The sequence below is a fragment of the Oenanthe melanoleuca genome, chromosome 4 (assembly GCF_029582105.1).
Source record: "Oenanthe melanoleuca isolate GR-GAL-2019-014 chromosome 4, OMel1.0, whole genome shotgun sequence".
Taxonomy (NCBI): Eukaryota; Metazoa; Chordata; class Aves; order Passeriformes; family Muscicapidae; genus Oenanthe; species Oenanthe melanoleuca.
The window spans coordinates 9,363,315-9,385,559 of record NC_079337.1 but is presented as its reverse complement, the minus strand read 5'-3'; the positions used below and the strand labels follow the sequence as shown (position 1 = coordinate 9,385,559).

General features: G+C 47.4%; 1 protein-coding gene across 1 annotated transcript; it reads right to left on the bottom strand.

The window, feature by feature from the left end:
• Positions 1–321: 321 nt before the first annotated feature.
• Positions 322–8,085, bottom strand: NOCT (nocturnin). Its single transcript, XM_056490234.1, has 3 exons — positions 7,686–8,085; positions 3,238–3,507; positions 322–2,444 (listed from the first exon to the last, which is right to left on the bottom strand). Exons 1-3 carry the CDS (start codon positions 8,068–8,070, stop codon positions 1,609–1,611), a joined length of 1,491 nt encoding a protein of 496 aa, XP_056346209.1. The 5' UTR covers positions 8,071–8,085; the 3' UTR covers positions 322–1,608.
• Positions 8,086–22,245: the final 14,160 nt, after the last annotated feature.

The following is a 22,245-nucleotide window of genomic DNA, read 5'->3' as shown; positions in this document are numbered from 1 at the left end:
GGGTTTGTAGCTCCACACAAGCACTGTAAAGGGGAATACTTACACTAGTACAGTGTAGGTTTCCTCTCTAACTAGAAGAGTGAGCAGCTTAACAACTAAGCATAACTCCCTTCCCTTCAACTTGTGAAATTTGGAGATTCCAACCTGGAGAAAGAGTGTGTGCTGTGAAGGGAAAGCAGCCATGCCACTTTGAGATTAGGGTTAGGGGTGGGGGAAAAGAGGTCTGGAAGGGGAAGGATCAGCTCAAACTAATTGAGACAGGTCACCTCCTTGGCAGCAGTAACCTGGGACAGTGAAGTGAGAAAGACAGCAGGAGACATATTAGCTTTTTCCAAAGAGTTTTATTAATAAACATCTGGAACATTTAAGAGTTACTATGCACCCTACTTCACATGGAAATACTGCTTTATTTACCCTAGCACCTCTTCCTCAACTACCTAAATGTCATCCCAACTCCAACTGTTGTCCCTCTTCCCTCCTCTCTTCCTATGTCATTTTCTGGCATGATGGCACGTTTACAATCCATATATGCAATTCCTATGTCACCCATAAGCAATCACAGGAGTTAACATACTAACACGCCTCTGTTGTAGCCCAGCTGCTCTACCACAGTTTTCCTGGGTCACAGGAAGAGACTCCTGAACACTGTCACTCTACTATTTCCAATGAGATGCAGGATCACCAATTTCTCTCAATAAATAAATTTTATCTTATAACAGGTTCCAGTGTAGCTTTAGATTCTGAAGATAAATAAAAGAAAGTCTTTCCACATTAAGACTGGCCCTTTACTGAAACAGCAAGATCGACAAGACTACAAATTTAAACCATTTAGAAAAGTAATACTCAAAGCAGAGGAAGAAATAGTCCCTGGTTAGCTGTGTCCTCCAGAGGGAAGCACAGAAGAGATGAAGGTACAGTGACTGTACAGCCTACAGGCTGTATGTGTGTGACAGACACATGCACATTGTTCTGGAAAAGTGAGGGCATTACTCTAGGTCATGGTCAGCCTCTGTTTCCTCACCTGCTCTTACTGCAGGGGGCCTTTCTCACACTTCTAGTGAATTTGTCATCTCAGGTCATGGAAAAATGACCTGACCACACTACTATGAGCTCAGCTGTTTGTCTAAACTGCATTAAACTTCCTTCATATTGCAACACAAAAAGATTTAAGACAATCTCACTGGGTATTTGAACCTCATTCCCTTTGGTACTTGCAGAAGCTTAACATGAAATAAATAAAATTAGCATGCTGTCAGGGCAAGTTGTTTTACAAACACGAGTGTTTTGATTTAAATACTAAGGCCTCCACATTCATTAGAGGATTAAATCCTTAAAACAGGGGGCTTAGTGAAAGGATAAAGCTCATTTCCCTCAAACCCCTACATGGAAAAAAGAGCATGATGAGAACACTGGCTTCCTTCTTCTTCCCTCGAAGGCTGTACATTAATGAGGGCTGAACAGCAAGTGTAACTCCAAAACAAGTGCCTGAAATAATGGTTAGCCAACAGTATTTCCTCATCTTTCAACAGCATCTAGCTTCAAAGGTTTTCTCTAAAATAAAAGACTGGTGAGTTCAGACACTGCAATACCAAGTGGCATTCCAAGAGATCACAGCAGTCTGTCAGGGTCCTGATTGAAACTAAAGTCACACACGAGGGACAGGTGATCGGAAGGGTAATTGAAGGAGGGCAGCCTGTTGGGCCCGATCTGCTCCTCAGTCAGCAAGCCCAGGGCTGAGGTCACGTTCAAGGCGTGCTGGGAGTACCAGATATAATCCAGAGTGTGCCGGCACTCTCCCGAGGGCCGGATCTTCCAGGTGGTGTAGGGGGGCTCCGACTGCCCGTCGGGGCTCAGCAGCTTGTAGGCGCTGTTCAGGTTGAGGCTGGAGTTGGAGAACTCCCTGTACACCTCCTCGGTGGGCTCCGCGTTGAAATCCCCGCAGACGATCAGGGGGATCTTGGCTCCCTGGGTGATGTCCTCGAGGTTCTGCAGCAGGTCGCAGCCCTGGGCGGAGCGGAAGCGCTCCCAGCCGGTGCGCGCCTTCAGGTGGGTGACGGCGGTGCAGAGGAGGCGGCCGGTCTCGCGGCAGCGCAGCGTCTGGGCGATGGCCACCTGGTTGGTCTTGAGCTTCATGGCGGTCAGGCGGATGTTGGCGCTGCTGACCAGCTGGAAGCGCTCCCGCAGGAAGAACAGCGCGCAGCCGTCCGGCCCGTTGTTGTGCTCCACGTCCAGGCACGGCGACCACGGCTTCGGGAAGAACGTGCACTGGTAGCCCAGGCGGCTCAGCAGCGGCTCGAAGGTGTCGAAGTAGTGGTCCACCTCCTGAAGGCACAGGATGTCGGGCTTGTAGGCCAGGATTTCCTCCAGGATGAGGCACTTCCTCTCCTCCCACTTCAGAGCTTCCATGGGGCACTGAACAAAGTTGTCTTTGCCTTCCCCGAGAGCTGGAATTAGCAGGGAGGGGGCACAAAAAACCAAAAAGTTAATAGCTGAAACATCCAGCAGTTTTCACGCAGGTCATGGGTTTTCCAGGAGTAGCTGGCGGCTTTAAGGGTACCAGATTTCCCAATAGGTAAGAGGACCCCTCCTTAAGTCACTAAAAAAAATTAAGTTCCTCTTACAGATATATCTCTGTCCACTACACAAGAGCAAGTACTTCCCCTTAAGCTGCAGCTAACACGAAAATAAAATGAATTAGGTTAAAAGTGATTTAATTGCAGAAACTTAAGACAGTCCCTATGAGGGAAATTTCCCACACCAAAAGATTTTAAGATGAGGCTGCTGCACTTGTCAGCTTACAGCTTTGATTTAAAACTAGCAGTTAAAATCATTTTTAAGCGTTAAGAATCCCCGTAGCAGACCTATATTTCTGGGTAGTTCACCAATATCAGAATCAGAAACTGAAGAGAAACTTTATGAATAAAACTTTAGAAAAGGATGAGTCTTCTCTGGGGTTAACAACCACCTAAAACTGGTGGGTCACAGCTTTTAGAATACACTGTGCTCAGTTAAGACAGGAATTCAGGGCTATTTTTGGCATCAGAGTTGCAAGGAGAGACCTTTTTTCCTTTCCTATGGGACAGGAGGAAAGCCATTATTTCCAGTGCCCAAAATATTCCCCCAGGCCCTCAGTCAGTTGTATCTCATGTAGTTCACTCCTCTCCCTTTGCCCTCACAGGGTTTTCACTGCTGCATTTGGTCTCAAGGCCATGCCTGGAGCTCACAAGCATCTCCTACCTTGGGCGAGGATGTTCCACTGCATGACCCGGATGGGGCGGTGGTTACTGGCAGTGCTCTTCTTCAGGTTCACAAAGTTCCTCTGAAACCGGGGTGGCCTCTTCTGCAGAACGACCTGACATTCCTCCAGCAAATCCTTGGGGTCTATAGGATCCAGCTGAGCTGGGTCCAGCTGCTCCAGGCAGTCCTGGTGCTGGGATACGGCGCCACTGCTCAGCGTCTTGGCGAGCACGCTGTAGAGCCGGCTGGTGCTGTTTCCCATGGAACACACTGCAAGGGAAAGAAAGAAAAACTGGTGTTAGAGATGGCCCACCACAGCTCTTCTCATCACTTGGGTACCTTGTTGCAGTGCCAGCCATTGGTGGCTTGTGCAGCCTGTTCCTGAGTCTGAGACAAAATAAGGATAAGGTTAGTCCTGTCCAGTCTCATGTTCTGCCTGTCATCAGGGGCTGCAGCCTGCAAACAGCCTGCTTTAAAACATCACACTGCTGTCTTCTCAGGAAATAAAGAAGTCCTTCAACCAGAATAGCAGGGCTAAGATTAACTGCATGTCATAGAAAACACAACAGAGCATACTTTCTCCCTGCCCAGCAGGTAGACAAATGCTGCCTGCTCCTTATTTCATGTGCAGCATTTGCTTCTGACAGAGATGGCACTCTATACAGTACCATGTCCATCAGCCTGACTACAGCCTGCAGGGTGACTCATTCCCTCAGGTTAGTATTTAACAGGAATCTCTGATCTCAGTTTCATTTAGCCCCAAAGCAGTAATGCTGTCATGAGCATGAAGCAGCCAGATGCTTCTGCTGGCTTAGCCCTCAACATGCGGAGTGGAGAAGGTGGGGTCCCTCAGCTCCACATCCCCACCTTCATTCCCCTCACCCTCCTTTCTCCCTTTGCTCCTTCAAACAGGCAGGAAGGAGTGCTTGCACCACAGCAACTTGCATAAGAGACAATGCTGACTGAGTTTTGTTGTTGCCTCAACTTACTTATTTACTCTGAATGCCTTTTGCAAAGGAAATCTTAAGCAAATGAACTTCAGTGTTGCACTGCTGTTGGCCCACAGTGGTTTTTAAGTAGGTTTATTAATACATTTGAGTTACTTAAATAAGGAAGGTGATGAAATTGTCATCTTGTGCTCACATCTTGCAGCAGATTTGGGGTGCTACCCAACACACTTGCATATTCACACTGAACTACAGCACTAGCAATTGTAAGAGCAGGTGACAGATGTACAGTGACAGGCTACAGGGGCAGGCAGTAAGATGGACACCCAGTTCAACAAACACACTCAGGAGGAAAAGAAAGACTCTGCAGTATAAGCCTCATGTCCTTGTATTTAGGAAAATGGATTATTTTAAAAGACACTAAAATCTGCTTGCTTTAATGTGTGTTTTGGATGTGTAAGCCTACGGAACAGTTCCAAGAAAGCTGTGAAATGGGAATTTAGATTAGATATAGGATGTTTCTCCTCATCTCTGTCCTTTTAGTTAAAGTAACAGGAGTTCCTCAAACTGAGATGTGATCTTGAGCTCACACACATGAATGTCTTTCCAGGGAAGCCACGTGTGGTGTTTCAGCCTCTCTCAGTTTACAATTCTTCTCAAGAAGCCAAGTACTGCTGAAGTGGAAGAAGTAGCATTTAACAGTGAGGGAAAACACAAAATGCCTAAGCAGGACCCTGACACAGCTGTGAGGGGAGAGGGAGCAGGAATGAAAGCATGCTCCGTGCTGGATACAGAAGGCTGCAGTTTACCACAGCCAGGGCTGCCATGTAGAAACCCAAAGAAATCAACAGAGCTTTTAATAGATACTCCACAGGGAGCCACTCACCTATTTTTAGGGCAGGTACAGCCCTTAGCTAAGTGCTGCAACTGGAGATAAGCCCGTGTTTTCTGCTGCATCAGGGTTGCTGCCAGCAGCTGAATACAGCCCCTGCCATGCCATGGATGAACACAGCTCATGTAGGGCTCTCCAGAGGAATAATTAGATATAATTACCCTCCAAGAAGCCATTAGCAAGCTCTTAGGCTGCCTGTGGCTTGACCTGAGTCAGAGGGATGATGTTGAAAGGGACAAGGTAGATGTAATACAGCTGGAGTCAAAGGTCTGCTGGCAAAGCCCTGAGCAGCTTACAGCTGTTACAGAAGGATCAAGGCTAAGTTCAGCCTCCACCTGCCAAGCTGCAAACAAAGCCAGAGCATTGTCTAAATCTCATCATCCCTGGGATCATGGTGTATCCAGCTCTTTATGGGGTGTAAAGTATAGCCTAGCCTGTACTATGGCCCAGAACTGATCTGACAGCTTTCAAAGTCAGTCATGTCTCAGGAAGGAAAAAGAGCTTCAGTCTTCTTTTGAGGACCCAGAGAAGATTGTATGAAAGAGGATCTGTGAATTAAGCACTTTCAGCCCTGGTATAGGTGGTTTGAAAGTTGTTGGCTGAGGAAGGGGGCTCCTTGGGAAGATTCCAGCTTAAGGTGACTGTTTATCTGCACAAATTCTCTGTACCCAAAGTGCTGAAATCATGACAACACAGGCTGAGGAGTTCTGCAGAACAGGGGCCAGGCTAACAACCTGAACGTGAAAACTGCAAACACAAAATTCATTTTGTTAATCTGCAATGCTGAAGCATGTCCACAGCAGCCCAGCTATACAATACAAGTAACAAGGTCACCACTCTGAAATCTTACAGTGCAAGCTAAGTGACCTGTAACTTGCTGGGATAATGTGTGCTGCCAGTGCTGTGACACTGTGGTGCTGGTGAGGGCACAGGCACAAGCAGACTCCTGAGCTTGCACTGTAGCAGTGGATTGCAAACATAATTCTCTTGGTGTGATGTAACAGGGAACATCAACTCAACTATTCAAGTTGCTTAAAATCAAGAAGTTCCTTCCTCCCAGCAAGGGTGGTACCTCAGCATAGTAAGGGCAAGGGTAGAGTTCAAACTGTGAATTTATGCAAGAACAGGGTGTAAAGTTGGAAAGTTTCTTGCATCATCCAGCACAGAAGAGACGAACTTCTAGGATTTCAGCAACAAGCCACCAGAGACTTTGCTTCACAGATGAAGGCTGCTGAAGGGTGTTGGACCCTGACCTTTTGAGTAAGGTGAACAACATTCTCATTTCCCTTCCTTTCAGGTCATGCCTCCCAGCACCACTTTCAGCCAGAAGCCCTACCCTGTTTTACAAGGCTTTCCCTGCCAGGTGAATGGCTGCACACACCTACACTCTGGAGCTGCGTCAGCCTCCAGGGCCCCAGAGGCTGGCAGCAGCTAGAGATGCCCTCTCTGGAACCCCAGTTCTGGGAACAACTTGACATGTGACAAAACCTATGCTACCACGGTATCATACTACATGTACAACCTCAGGGACAGCAAGGAGAGCTTGACAGAGCAAGGCAGAAGCTGCCTGTTCTCTACAACACCAGAAAGAAGAGGGAACCCTAAATCCTGCCTCCAGTAATATAGAGAATCAGTACTTGGCACAAGCTCTGGAAACTTTTATCTTCATGAGTGCTTTATTAATCACGAGCTCGACTCTGCCAGCTCCCAGATGCATACGCTCCTCTTCCCTGTACTGCCACGAAGCTTCAATCTTGCCATATGGCATCCTGGCCCAGCTTCAGCAGGAGGAATGGAAGCACCCTGCCCCAGCCTGCCTCTTACAACCCTCCAGGAACAGGGAATGAACTCACTTCAGCCCAACCCCAGCCGAAGGCAGTGGGGCAAAGCGGATCTCCTGCGTGCCAGATATGTAACACAGCCTCAAACACACTGCCCGGAGGAGCTGGGGCTGCTCTATGGCTGGCAGTGTCCAAGCCCAGCTCGGAAGGGGCTTTAAGCAGCTTGATCCAGTGAGAGGCGTCGCTGCCCATGGCGGGAGGGCTGGAAGAGACCTTAAAGGTCATGTGCTTCCAGCCCAGACCATTCAGCGATGAAGAGCTGTGCTTATCGCGGCTCCCACAGCCCCAGCCCGGGGCAGGGGCGGCTGCTGCCCCGCCCTGCAGGCCGGAGCCAAGAGGCGGCTCCGGCTGGATGTGCCCGCAGGGCGCGGCCCTGCCCTGGGCCAGGCCTGGCAGCGGGGCACTTCCCGGCTCCCAGGAGGGGCACCAAGAAGTTATTGAAGGGGCTGTAATTATTGAAAGGGACATGTGTATGCCTGGCACAGGGTGGCCCGGGCCGCTCCCACACACCGCCCTGGGGGAAACACCCGCGGCGAGCCACGCTCGTCCCACACAAGGCGCGGCGCCCCAGAGGCGGCCCGGCCGCGGGCACGGACCCTGCGGCTCGCCAGGCAGCCCAGCCACCCACCCCCGGCGTATCCCGAGCCCCCAGCCCGCGGCTGGGCCCACCGAGCCGGGAGCGCCCGGAGCTCCAGCGGTGCCCGGCCACGCTGCGGGGTGCCGAGGGCCGCGGAACCCCGCACGGCCCCCTGCCCGCTCGGTACCCACCTGTGCGCGGCGGCGTGCCCGGGGCGGGCGCTGCTGCCCGCGGGGCGGCGGGGCCGGGCGGCGCCGGCTGGCAGCGGGGCCGCGGCAGCGGCAGGCGGGAGGCCGAGGCGGCGGCGGGCGCGCAGCAGAGGGCGGGCAGGGCCGAGCAGAGGCAGCGCGCGGAGCTCTGGTACATGCTCCCGGCGGGACGGGACGGAGCGGCACCGGCAGGGATCGGGCGGGACCAGCGGCGCGGCTGCGGCCGTGCCCGCCCCGCGGCCGCGCTTATACGGGCGGCGCGCCTCGCACCGCGGGCGCTACCACCCTCACTGCGGGGGGAGACGCAGGGCGCAAACAAACCCTCCCGGCGCCGCCGCCCGCACACCGGGCCCGCCCGCGGACACATCGGGGCGGCGCTTCCGCCACCGTCCCGCGGCTCCCGCTGCCGCTGCCGGAGGAGGCTGCGGTGGGACGAACGCGCCCCGCGCCGCCGCCGCCTCCCCCGCGCGGCGAGCAGTGGTGTGTCCCGGAGGAGGATTCCCGGTGACGTCAGCGCGGGGCGCCCTCCGCTCCCGCTCGCGTCACGGCACGGCCAAGCCCAGCCTAGCTAGGCTCGGCTCAGCCCGGTCTGGAGCAGCGGGGCTCGGCACGCGTGCGAGCCCGTCCGCAGCCGCACGGGGCTGTGCGGCGCCTGCGGGGGCTCCGGGTTCCCTCGCTGGCACTCGCGCATCCCGCATCCCGCATCCCGCACGGAGCCTGCGAGGCGCGGCGCTGGGCGGGAGCACTGGAGCCACCCAAAGCAGGGAGCCGGGAGCTCTTGGTTCTTATTCTCCCTTCTCCCCGAGTCCTCTTTGCTCCAGCGCCTTGTGACAGGCCAGAGAGGCAGCCCCGGAATTATTCCTGTGCTGAAATTAGGGCAGTGCCCGCAGCTAGTCTGAGCAGGCTTCCTTCTGAAAATGTGATCTTTTTAATTTTTTTTTTTTTTTTTTTTTTTTTTTTTTTTTTTTTTTTTTTTTTTTACCAGAAATACTTTATTCTCTCTGTGTTTGATAAATTACCGAGGGGGCATGGAGGAGGTAAATGCCTTCTGTGAGGGATGCTGCTGCAGGAATTAGGACGAGCTGGCAGCCTGGCATTAGACCTGGGTCTGCTTTAGCACCCTGTTTTTCTCAGGCTTTCCCTTGCCAGGAAGATGGCATTAGGGCACAGCAGCTGATCCCTGTGTTCCCTGTGTTTTGGTGTTCCAGTGCCTGCTGACAAGGTTTATTTTTTTTTCAGCTTGTTGCCTAATGGAGTTGGGATTGTTATAACCATCCTTTGGAGATGAGAGGGAATAGTAGAATCATTTAGGGGGAAAAGACCTCCAGGATCAGCAGGGTGGAAGGTTTTGTTTGGGTGCTGGGAGTGTCCTCTTGGTGGGCTCCCACTTCACCAGCAGGATGGGGACACCCAGGAAAAGGGCACTGGGGAGGCTGAGGATGCTTCTAGTGCTGTCACATTAACCAGATGGAGCCAACAACCACCTCTGCAATGCCAGGCAGTTCCAAGAACTGATCAATAGGATTGAATGGTGATCCTCAAAAATATGGTGCAAGCATTAGAAAGGACCATTCCAGAACAACCTCTGTTGCCTCTGTTCTTTGTGCTGTCAGGATGAATTAATTCCCTGCAGGCTGCCTGTGTGGGTGACGTGTGACCTCATTCTAAGCTGCAAGCAGAGGGGATTTCACAACCTCCCTGAGCTCCCAAAAAACCCTTGTTTGGTTTGGTTTTGGGCACATATGTAAGCATGCCTCTGGGTACAGGGGAAAGGGAGTTCTGACCTTTCCAGGGACTAAATTGGCTCCAGGGCTGGAAGCAAATGCAAGGTGCCATCAGGAAGATGGGACTCATCTTTTCCACTGGCATGTCATAAGATCTCTGGTTTTCTAGGTGCTTATCTTTCCTAAGCATAACAGCTGATCCTGCTTTTTCTGTTGTATTGTCCCCACTGCAAGAAGTGCATCTTGGCTTGGGCAACATTGGTTGATCCCTGTCCTTGTTCTAGCAGTCTTTTAATTTTGCAGGTTGTCATGGACCTGATCTTTATTTTCCCCTATAAAAAATAAACATGCTTCTTTCACATCATGTCTTATTGCTCTCTCCTCAAGCCTCTCCTTTCCCCAACTCTTCCCCACTGTCTCCTGCATACAGCCCACATAAACCACAAATTTGCTTGTCTTCCTTTGTGTTACTTTCCATTCCAGCCACATTTGCCATTCTCTTCACCACAATTTTCATAGTGCAAGGAACTTTCCTTCCCCTTTGAAGGCAGGTGCATTGCTTGTCTTTCTTTCATCACCTCTTCTTGCCTGGATTTTGGAAGGCACATGTTGGAGGGGTTCAGAGGCAACTTGGGAGAATATCTAGAGTCTTCTGCAGTGATGGAGTTAGCTTTTCTTTTTGCCCATCCTCTACTTGATTTGCTTCTTGTTCAGACTTTTCTGTCTCATTTCTAGAGCTGGGTTTGATCCCTTGTGCCATTTTGATACTTTGAACCCTCTTGGCTCTGACTGATTCCATCCCAATTTAATCCCTGGAGGATTGTCCTAATTCTGCTATTCTCATCTGTAATTTTACCTGTTTGTCTTTGTTAGTCATCTCCTTTTTGGTTATCAAAGCATCTTGTTAGGCATTTGCTGGCATTCAGGTGCATCTTATCCTCACAGCTCTTTGTTCTGCCCTCCTGCCCCATGGAAAAAACCTTGGGTTTCCCCCAGAGCTGGCTGCTCATCCTCCTCACCTCCTGTTCCAGCAGATTTCTTGGAGCTGCTCACCACCTAGTAAGCTCAGCAGTCCTTAAGTAACTAATGAATGGCAGTGCAATATGTTTGTTATTAATATTGTTTTTCTGGTGACTCAAGTAGTTGGATTTAGGCCAAACCACCTCTTCATGTGATCTCCAAGGAGTAAGGACAGGAGGTTTCCTGCTTCCTGCTGTACTGCCTGTGCTTTTCTCTGCTCTTTTGAGAGTTGGCTTTCCTTAGCTGTGTGTACCCAGGCTTGCATGACAATAAAAAAGGCATTTGTGAAAGAAAAAGAAGTCCCTGATGAAGCTGTTTTCCACACACACTGTTCTGTTCCAAGGACTGGGAAGAGTGGTGATTAACTCCAAAATGTGAATCAGTGTTTGCCTGGCATTCCTTAGGCTGATTCAGAAGCCTACAAGCCTTCTGTGGAAAATAACATCCTTCTGAAAATGCACAAAAGATGTGATTCATTTTAGGTGCCCGTGACTTAGTAAAAAGAGAGAAATTTCTTTGGGAATTGATCTCGGCTATCCCATGTGCATCTGACTGATGTTTCCACAAGCTGGGAACAGTGAGCAAATGGAGAGAATGGTTCCAGGTGAAAGAATGCATAGGCTGTGAGAAATGCTTTTTTCTTAGTTTTTTTTGACTTGATTTTACCCTAGAGATGTTTCAAACATCCTGCCTAGACTGTTAATCCTTTTCCAATGCTATGAAAATCTCAGGACCAGCAGGTTATTGTTATTTACTAAAAAATATGGCTTTGGCTGAAGGTTTTCCCAGCATCTAATAAAAGCAATGATTTCCTCAAAGTGCCCCCCAGGATGCCCTTTTCCCCTGTCACATCACCAGGAGCCCTTCACCTCCCCAGCAGCAGGCTGGGAATGCTCTCCTGTTCTCACCTTGCTTTTGGGCTCCTGGGAAGAAGCTGTGAGCCAGGACTAGTGGCAAGCATGGGGATCATGGTAGGTTTGAGGGAGGCTGCCCTGGAACAGGTTCAGCTGAGGTGAAGTAGGGCAGAGATTTAGGTGTTTACAACAGGCAGCACTGCTGTAGATGGCTGAGAGAGCTTTCCAAAGCCCTCAGCTCTCATTTGCCAAGCATTTCAGGCACTGAAGCACTTCACAAAGTGCAGCTCTGCCACTTGATCCCAGGATCTGTCTTGCTACCCAGCAGCAAGTCTGGGTAGCAGGTGGTAAAGTGCTCCAGGCAGTTAAGGAAGAGGGAGTGATAGTGACACTTCTGACATCTTGTTAAAGAAACGTGCATGTCACTTCATCTCAGATATGAATATACATGACAGTGGGGATGATTATTAAATAGAGAACTTCATATTTAGAAATAGGTGTCTGTCTAAGAGGTGGAATCAAAATTTCCAAGACTTCTGCATGAGGCAGCCAGACTTTGTCTTGACTTGCTCAGTGCCTCTGAATCTACTTCCTGACTCTTCATAATTTTTTGAATACTTATTTATGCTCCAAGGACCTGCTATATGCCTTTTTTGGGGAAAGCCATTTTATTTTCCTTCTGTTAGTGTGTTAGTGACTTTGAAGAGAAGCAGTGAATATCTCTCCTTGGAGCCAGTGCAACCTCCTGAGCTGCAATGCTCACCTGTATCTCAACAAGGGCAGGATCATTCATTTCCTTTTAGCACATTTAGCAAACATTTCCATTCAGCCATTAGTCTGCCTTTTGAGAGACAGAAATGGACACATTTTCCATTTAGGATGGTTTTGTGGTGTGGCTGTGACTTTTGAGCAGCTGACAGATGGTGACATGATTTTCAGGGATCCTTAGAAAGGTCAGGCCTGGCAGGGCTACCATTTCCTGACCTGCTGGAAAGACCTGGAACACTGTGATGCATGAGTGGTTCACCCTGCCTCTGTCAGAGCCTGAGGCTAATGGGAGTGAGTGTCATTGAAAAGTCTGGGTTTTGCAGAGTCTTTCCAGAGCCCAAATCAGTGGAGGTGCTGCCCCTGTGGAGTTTCTGATGCATGCAGGGGCAACAGGAGGGGGTCTGGGCTGCTCAGTGGCACCTTTCATTGTCACTGGTGCCCATCCAGAGGTGATCTGCAAGTGCTGCTCTCTGATGCTCCAAGGGCTGAAGATCCATCCTCCTTTGGGATATCTTAGCTAAGATAAGAACACTCTTATTGCCATAATTTTTCTTTCATTACTACTCTCTGGGCTCCTATTGAAAAGCAAGGTGATGCAGAACTGTGGTCTGACATAGGGATGCCAAGGACCCTTGGCTGGGCACTGTAAAGTGATGCTGGCTTTCATCTTTGGAAGTAAATGCAACTTTTATTTTACATGCTCTGTTACCCTGGTTTCATGGTGCCTTGGTGCCTCGGTAGAGAAACCTGCCAGTCATCACTTTCCAGGCAATAAATCTCTAACTGGGGAGGGAGTGTCAGGATGGGGCTGGCAGCCAAGCCCAGGGCTGGACTTTCCCCAGGGGTGTGCTCAGTGCAGGCACTCTGGTTGGGCTGGTAGGGCTGCAGGCAGCTGCCACATGCTGGTGGCCATCCAGCCCTGGCCAGGCTCCAGCTGTGTCTGCGTCACCAGCCCTGCTGGTTGTGCAAGTGTCCCTGTCACCACTGTGACCCCCCCTGCCTTTCATAACGCTGCTGGCAGGGCTCTGGGGGCTTTGCCCTCTACCCCACTTGGCTTTGCTCAGCTCTGACCAGCCTCAGCAGGAGTCAGCAAACCTGAAATTCAGCCTGGGAAGATCTTGGTGCTGCTGGACACTCAGAAATGGATCTTCCTTTTGGGCATCTTGGGAGCTTTGGGCTTCTCGTGCCATCTGCAGCCACCCTGGCCTCAGGGCACCAGGGTGTAAGTGGCTGAGCAGCCCCTGACCCCTCTGCCCTGTCCAGACAGTGAGCTGGCAAAGCTCAAGGTTTTGCCAACACTGAGCCATGAAGATAAGGGCTGGGAACTGGCCACTTCCCACAGCTGGGCTGTGTCCTCTCCCTGGCTGTGAGCCAGAGGGGCTGCAGTGCCCAGGTAATGACAACAAGCCATGGCTAAGGCCACCTGGGCTGTGCCTAGGTTTGTCACCCTGCAGAAATTATCTGCTTATTCCATAGCAAATTCCTCTGTGAGTTACCTACTTGAATTGCATCAAGCATAGATTTGATTGTGAATAGATTTTTGTCCTTCCAGGGCAGCTTCAGGAGACATGGAAAGGTTCTCTTCCATCCATGGGTACACCCCAGAGTTTGGGTGAATCTGCTGTTTTCCTCAGAAAGCATCTGTACTTTCTGCCTTTTTTGTGTTCTAATTTATTTTTTTGAAATGAGTTCTAGTTTCACCTCTATCCCAGGGATATCAGGGGATTGATCAGGGCTCTCCCTGACAGACTTTCAGTAGCTCTAAGGCCAGAAGCCAGTTTTCAGAGACAGTCTGATCAGGAGCTGATCCCTGCAGGGTAAAGCATCTCTCTGCTTGGCTAGGCATGCCTCCTGTCTTCAGGGAGCTGTCAGGGCTGTCTTCTGAGTCCCTTCACTGCCATGTACCAGTCTCCCCCAGCTTCTCTTCAGCCTGGTTTGGTGCTTTTCTGCCCTGGGGTTCAAGAAAAGATAAAAAAAATACTGGTTTTATTATCTCTTGGCTGTTTGGTGAGCTGCCCAGGCTCCTTCTGAGATTCTGCTGAAATTGTTTAGGTGATATTTCATCCTTGGCCTCTCAACATAAAGTAGGGATGAACTCAGTGACTGACAAGGTGAGGGCAGTGGAAGAGTCGTGCAATAGATCCATAGATGTGATATTAAAAAAAAAAAAAATCTAAGATACTTCTGGGGTAATCTCAGTGTTTCTGTCTGTTGGAGGGACAAGGGGCAGTTTTGAGTAACTCACCCTTTACAAGGGAGCAGAAGCTGCCCTATGAAAAATTCTTCACCTCAGGAAATTAGGACCTTGTTCAACACTAAATCCATTTCCCCTCCACTGAGCTGAGTCCAGGTCAGCAGAAAATTCCTCCTGAGGTGGACAATAAGCCCTGGGCACTAAAATTCATGGTGGGAGGACTGCCCAGGCAGCTCAGAGGCAGCCCAGTGACCAGCAGCAAGGCACAGGACAAACCTGTGAAACAAAAAACATGCTTGCAAACACAGTGAACCACTTGGAGTGGTTGATCATTAGCAACTCCAGCCAGGCTTGAATGTGTCCCCTGGAGGGGAAAAGCTGTTGCACAATCCCTGACCTAACCTAGCATCCCTCCTGTGGTGCCCTTCAAGATCCAAAGTCTAGCAAAGCAAAGGTCTGATTTCACTCCAACTCGGGGCTTTGATATCAAGGCATGATATCTTGTCTAGGAGGTTGTTGGGATGGGCAGGGGGTTCTCCAGCAGTACCTGGAGATGACTAATCCACAAGCAGAGAGTGGGAAGGAGATAAAGACAAGCCAAATATCTCCCATTATGTTCATTTTGCAGTCTGCAGCCTTTTAAACTGCTGTGGTTAGATTTTTTTTTTTTTTTTTTTTTTGAATGCTGCAGCATGCCTGAGTAGATCTGGTCATCATGACCCACTAAATTTCTGAAACCAGAAAGGTTTGCTTTGGTCTCAGTGACATCTTTCTCCCTTCCAAAAGGCAAGCCTTTTGTAAATGCCTCCCCTACCTCAACCACCTTCTAACACCAACTCACTGAATTTTCAGCATGTCCTTCATGGAAACAGCTATCAGCTGAACTTTTTGCAAATCTCCCCATCTCTTTGTGTTTCTCTGTTTCCTTATCTTGTTTACAAAACTGTGTTATGTAAGGCAAAACTCATTTGCTGGCTGGGAAGAGACACTGTACTCAATGGGATATTTACTGAGATATAATCCATTCTCTGCAGTAACACAGGTTCCAGAATGAATGGGTATTTATTTATAATAATGCAGCAGGCAGTCCATACAGAGGTGTCGTCCTGTTTGCAATCAATCCTCTAGTTTGCAATGCTCTGCTAGCAGCAAAGTAACACTGTGCATTAAGTGATGAATTGCTTTAGTCTTCTGGTTCTGAATGTCATTTTTCTTCACTGAAGATGTACTGCCTGCACTGTGCAGCCCTTGTAGGTGAGCATCACATATCCATGGGCACTTAGAAGGGAGCACACACAGGGATCATGCACAGCACCCTGTAGGAAGGGAGGGGAGCCACACTGTGATTATAGGGAGATGTGTTCCAAATTGTTGCTGCAGCATGAGCCACACTTGTGGTGAGGTGAGCAATGATTTATTCCCCTAAAGGGTGTCATTATTGCACTGACATTGTTCTTCTGGATTGATTTCAACTCAGAATGTGATGACAGAGAGGATATTTTGCTGCTGGAGAAATAGACCATCCATGACATCAAACAAACTAGATATAATTTTAAAAGAGACATGCTTGGTACACTGAGGAAAACAACAACAAAACCTCTAGAGGTCTACATTTGGGTGCTGTGGAGATGCAATTGATAAATCTGTGTTGCCAATTTATGGCTGTTACCATCAAATGGGAAAATCCTCCCATTGCTCATGAGTGAATCACCATAAAAATAATAACTTGCTTTATCAAAGACACTGTATAAAATGGAGCCATATAGTAATATTTGAAGGCTGTCTGGGCTTGGATCTGGATATTTTACAATGAAATGCTGCCCTGAGGAGGGCTCTGAATGCCAGCAGGGCAGTGGGATGGGAAGAGAAAGTGAGCTGGCAGGTGCTTGTGAAGCTGTGCCCTTCCCTTTCATGCTTGGGACACCACCTGTATCTTGCCAGGGATTTTTCACTTGCATTTTGAGTCTTCCTTGCTCTTTTTGGAAAGGGAAATTTGAGGTTTGGTGTGGATTTCTGAGGTTCATTATCTGCTACAGAGCATCTCCTTGTTGTCTGGGAAGTTGTGTGGGTTCTGACTGACCCTGCTGTCAGATGTCTCTTGGGTCTGATTTCAGCTTGGTTACTTACCTGGGAGGTAACAGGCACAGGACAAATCATTCCTGGCCTCAATTTTCCTATCTATTTAATAAATAATAAATAAATATTTAATAAAATAAATGATAAATGAACGTTGCCTCCATTGACTCATACTGTGAGAGTGCCAGCATTTGTGAGATGTGGAGGCATCACTGCCAGGAATTTAAAGTCCCAGTTCTTTAAGGGAAAACCCTCTGCTCTGAAGAGATAATGTGGAGGACTTGAAAATTACTCCTGTCTCTTCTCACAGTTCTGCTTTTTTCCAAAGTGAACTTTGCTTTGATGAGTCTTGATGCCTCTGTACCACATATATGCCATGAATGAGCTTTGGGCTCCTCCTTGCAATGCCTTTTATTTGGTCTGGAAATTATCTTTCTGCACACTGTTGGCATTTTGCTTCTGTTTCTCTCTGAGCCCTGAGTCCTTGCTGTGTGATGGGACATCATCTCTCTACATGAGATAACTGGAGTTAGGTTCTTTCTGTCTCCTCTTTGGACTCTGAAAAAGGATTTAGGTCTGATGCCTGATTTTCCTTTGTGTCTAGTTCCCTCAGTCTATTAAAACTTCTTAATTTTATCCCAATCTTATTTATGTTCTTGCTGGCCTCTTTGATTGGTTCAGCTGCTTGCAAGCTTAATTTCCCTGTGATATGTTTTCCAGCTCTGTCACTCAGCTGCCCTGCTGCCTTTACTAGCAATTTCACAGAGTCAGCAAAACCATCCCAATTCACAACTTTTACTCAGTCATTCCTGTCTAAATCTGAGACTGGGCGGGTTTTGACAAGGCATTAAACATGTGAAAACCATTGCAGCTCAATACCACGAGTGCAGTGACCTTGCAGAGTTTTATTTGCAAAGTCCACATCTCCAGAGCAGCTGAACATCAGATTGAAAATAACCTGATGTGGAAGGGAGCAAGCAGAGTGAGAGACAAGCATGTGCACAACAGAGCCAGCATGGGAGTAGCAAGGGTGTCAATGTGTTTAAAGCAGAAGCTAAACACCCAGCAATAAACTGCTGGAGTGGCTTTTCCTATTGGGATTTTCCCTCTTGAATGTTTGTTTTATGATCTAGAGGCAGCCTTGCCAGCAGAATAAGCAGGTCCCTCTCTGTGGCACTTTGTTGGGCTCTTCTGGGATTGTTCATGGCCCAGATCTATTTTGAACAGAGATTTATGATCACCTTCCCAGTCAATTAAAATTCTAGGTATTGCTAAGGCAGAATTCAATTAAGGCTAATTGCAGCTTCTGATAACTGATTTTCCAAACAGCAGCAATGGTGGGGTTGCAGATCCTAGAGGGTTTATATCACTTTTAAATAACTTTCAGTTCTTCCTGCTCTAATCTTTGTTCAAGCCCCATGGTCTTTTCTTGCATCAAGCAATTCAAATGTTGATTTTTTTTCCTGTCATAATTTATCATTTTGACTTATTTGTTCTTTTTTTGTCATCATCTAAATGTGAGGAAAGAGAAAAACAAACCACCAAACCCTGCAGAAGCCTGGAAATGTTTTTGTATCAGTCCCAGTGGTCTGACATGAAAGATATATAGCCACTTCTAAGAGTCTGACAATCCAGTAACAATTATCTAGACACTTACAATAACAACTAGCTCTTTTTCTGTTGAGAGGGAAGATGAGGTTTTAATGAATTGTCAATAAAGATTAAAAAAAGAATAAAATACCAAGAGTAGAAAAAAACCCAGGTGCAAACACGATGCCATTAAAATACAACTCGGGTTTTCCATTCTACCCTAAATTTCATTTCCTTGGCATCAAGAACTATTGTGACAGTCCTTTGCACACTTGATTGAGCAGGGAAAACACATGGGACTGTATCTTAGTCACAGAATGCAGAACATGTAGCTCTCATAGCACAGAGCAGTCTCACAGAGGGATGAATAACCCTTCCAGTAGTTCATGTTGCCAGAATTTGCAGCATGTTGTTTACTGTGGGGGCTAATAACAAAATGGCAAACAGGAATTTAAAAAGTGAGAGAAGGAGCAATATATAGATATATATAGAGAACAGTGACACCTGGAATGTCCAAATTCTCCCTCCTGTAGTGTGTGGTTGTCACTTGCCCACTGGAATGCCTTTTCCTGGAGTTTTATTTTCCATGGTTTCAGGACTACAATTACATTTCTCTCTGCACATATCCTGTGTCTTGCTGCTTAAAGGAAACCAGAGCAACCCTCCACATAACTGTGTTTTCAGTCTTTCCCTCTCTTCGTGTGAGATAAATGGAAGAAAAGCCATGGGCAATTATTGTGTGGAAGTCAAAGAGAAAAGTTTCTTTGATAAGAAATGATTGTGGAATTATACAATTGCCAAAGGAGAACAGGTGGATGCCCTCTCTGATGTGTGATTACTAATGAATTCTCTGTATTCCTTGTGGAGAAGAGGCACAACTGTAAAATTAAATAGTCAATGCCTCTGATGAAAGGGTTTGCAGCCACTGGTGTCCTTTATCAAAATACAGTGAGCCTTGAAGGAACAGCTAAAATAGCAAGTCTCAGCTTCAGGTAAAGCAAGCTGAGTGGAAAAACTCTACAGGTGGCTTTTTCTCAAGGAAATTCGTTCATACTGTGTTCTGGTAGCATTTTCCCTTTTGCCTGGGAGAATGGTGGGTAGGGTTTTATGAGACATGATGCTGCTGAGGTTGTGGTCAGTGCCACAGGGCAGATGGGCAGCAGATACAGGACTGAGTGCTCACATGGAAATGTGCTCAAAACCAGCCTCTATTGCAGAACTCTCTGTGAGGGCTGTTTTCAGCAAGGTGTGTATAGGTAAAGGAGAAATCTCAATTCACCTGCACATCCAGTCACAACTTCTGGCCTGAAGTAGTGACTAAAATGCTGCAATGTGAATGGAAATCTGTGTTTTCTGCTGTGTTGACAAGGTGCCTGCTGTCCAAGAATAGCAGAAGCTGTGAAAAATGCTTTGAGGTCCTTTGGAAAAGCCATGGGTTAGCACCTTACAGAAACATCTTAATTACACACTAATGAGTGCCAGAGGGGCAGGCAAGGGAAGGACAGTGTGTTGTACATCTATCCTGGATACAAGTTGACAGCTGATTTTTGAGTACCTTCTTTCCTCTAGTGATTTTTATTTTACTTTTTGGAGTGTTTAAAAGCTTGAATGTCATCATTTATTTCTGTAGATATGTCTATATATGATGGCATTTTTTTTTCTAGGTTCGTTCAGGTCATTCATTTCAGAGCTTGGAAATGGGAAGAAGGTGGTTGTAAGCACAACACAGTCTTGTGTTCTAGCCCCCTCCATTTTCTTTATGTGAGCCCTGACTTGGTCACTCAGGGTGCCTGGTTTCAGCTCCCCACAATCTGAAAGTGTTAATGAACACATTAACGAAGGTGGTTAATCACCTTGCAGCAGCTGCTCTGCTCCTGAAGGACACTGGGGCAGTCCTGGCGTTAGGAAGGTGCTGGGAATGCCTGATGAAGCTGTGGCATTTCTCAAAGCCAGAGCTGGGCTGGCTTTCTCCAAGTATGCCATGAGATGGCAGCAAAGGCTTTTGAGAGAATTTTGTGCCACAAATTGTTTGTTGCCTAGGGATTCTTGTGAGAGAACTGGATAAATACACGGTTTAGAATGCATCCTACAGAGTATATGCTGTATTGTTCCCTGAAATCTAAGGTTTCTTTTTCAGTAGAGAAGGCCCTTTTCCCCCTTTATTCTATTTCTTCTTTTCACATCTAGCCTGTTCCCATTGTTTAGTATTATTTGAAATAAATGGACAAGCAAAGTCTTTAGTTTTGGTTGGAAGGGACTTAAAGCTCATCTCATTCCAGCCGTCCCTGTTATGGGCAGGGATACCTTTCCCTAGCACCCAGGTGCTCTAAGCCTTTGGTGTTTGCCTTGGTCACTGCCAGGAATGGGGCATCTGTGCTTCTCTGAACAAGCTGTTCCATGGTCTCACAACCACCACAGTGAAGAATTTGTTCCTAATATCTCATCTAAACCTACTCTCTGCCAGTGTGAAGCCATTCCCCCTTATCCTATCACTACACACCCCTGTTAAATATCCCTCTCCAGCTCTCTTGTAGGCTCTTTAGGTACTGGAGGGTGTTATAACAGCTCCCTGAAGCCTTCTCTACTTCAGCCTGTTTGAGACCAGATGCAGGAAACCATTTTTGCAGAGATTTGTTTAGTTATGGGAAAATAGTTAAGGAGGAAATTGAAACTTTTTTTTTTTCCCCCCATCAGCTACAGCTATCAGGTAGAAATTTGGAATTAAAAAAATGCTTGTGGGAAGAGAAACAGAAGTTCTTTTCAGCCACTTGTTGACATTATATGATGATAATGTGATATAGAAAGAATGGCAGATATGCATGAAGATGAGGAAAAACAGACTTATGTCTGCCATTCCCTCCCACTCTTCATCCTGCTCTTATCACAGGAATTACTTTTAGCACTTTCTTCTTAGCAACAGTAATGAAAAGTGGGTAAAAATCCATTAGCAAAACTGCCTCCTTATCATCCTACAGGAAAATGTTGTTAAAGACAATGCTGTACATGACTTGCTCAAATACAGCCTTTCCAAAAAGAACTGGTTATAACTGCAGAGCTACAGTGCAGGAAGTGATTTAGGACTCTTCAAATTGGTTCTGTGACCTGCTGGTGATGAAGCTGATGAGGGACTATGTTGCAGAGGCAGTTGCCATTTCATTCATACTGATGCTAATTCAAACCTATCTTCTTTCAGTTTAAAGTCAAAACCCTGTCACTACATGCCCTTGTAAAAAGCCCATTCAAAACCTCTTCACTTACAATGTGTTTGAATATAAAAAAAATTGAATGTATTTAGTCCTAGCTATTTTACAAATAACTTATTAGAAATGAGCAAGTTATTATTAGAGGCTTCTGTTAATTTTTGTTGCTGCTAGCATTGGGTAGGCTCATCAGTGGTGTCTAAGTCCTGCAAGTTATCACTGCTCAGTCTGCAGTTTGGGGGCAGCAGCAGCAGACACAATCCCTGCTCCTGTTTTCCACCTTCTGCTGTGTGGCAGAGCTGCTTTTTGCTGCTGCAGAGCAAGGTGGATTCAGGAAGATGTAAAACTGGTTGGCTGGGGATTTTGGGAAGATTTCTGTTGGTTTAAATATTGCAGCTTCAGAGTGCCTAAGGCCAGAGGGATGTACACAAATTTCCTGCATCCTAGAGGCTCTGTCTTCCAGTCTGACCAGTTCTCTGTCCTCTTTCCTTAAGGGTTTGTAAGTATTTGCTTGGGGCTCTGTGATTCCAAGGATGCCAGCTCCCTGCACTGTGCAGAATCAAGGCTTGCACCTTTGGGCACAGGCTCCAAGTACATCTCTGGGCACAGCTAACATGCAGTTGTGGTGCAACACCATTATTTACACTGTAAATTCTCACTTCCCTTTCTGTAATTTCCAACATTCCCAACATATTTTTCTGGCTCTTCTGGTAAAACAACAAAAAATCCACGGCTCTTAAAGAGAGCTCCATGAGTGGCGTGGAGTTTCATTGAAGTATTCTTTTCTTGCCTTCATTTTAAACCTAAAGCAAAGCAAACAACATTTCTGTGACACAGTAAGGGAGATGGTATGAGAGAATTTATCTCCAGAGACCACAGTGCATTCTCAGCTCTGTCATCCTGAGACATCCTCTGTGAAAACTGTTTTTATAATTCACCCCTGTCCATTCCTTGACTTTTATATTGCTGTAGGACCTGACCCTGTAGAGAGGGATGGAGGACAAGGATTAGTTTATGAACAGACTCAGATTTGAGTTTGGAGTGGGAATTATAAATTTAATCAGACATGCATCTCTAGCTGTTGGATGGAGTCTCTTCCCATTCTTCCTTCTCTAT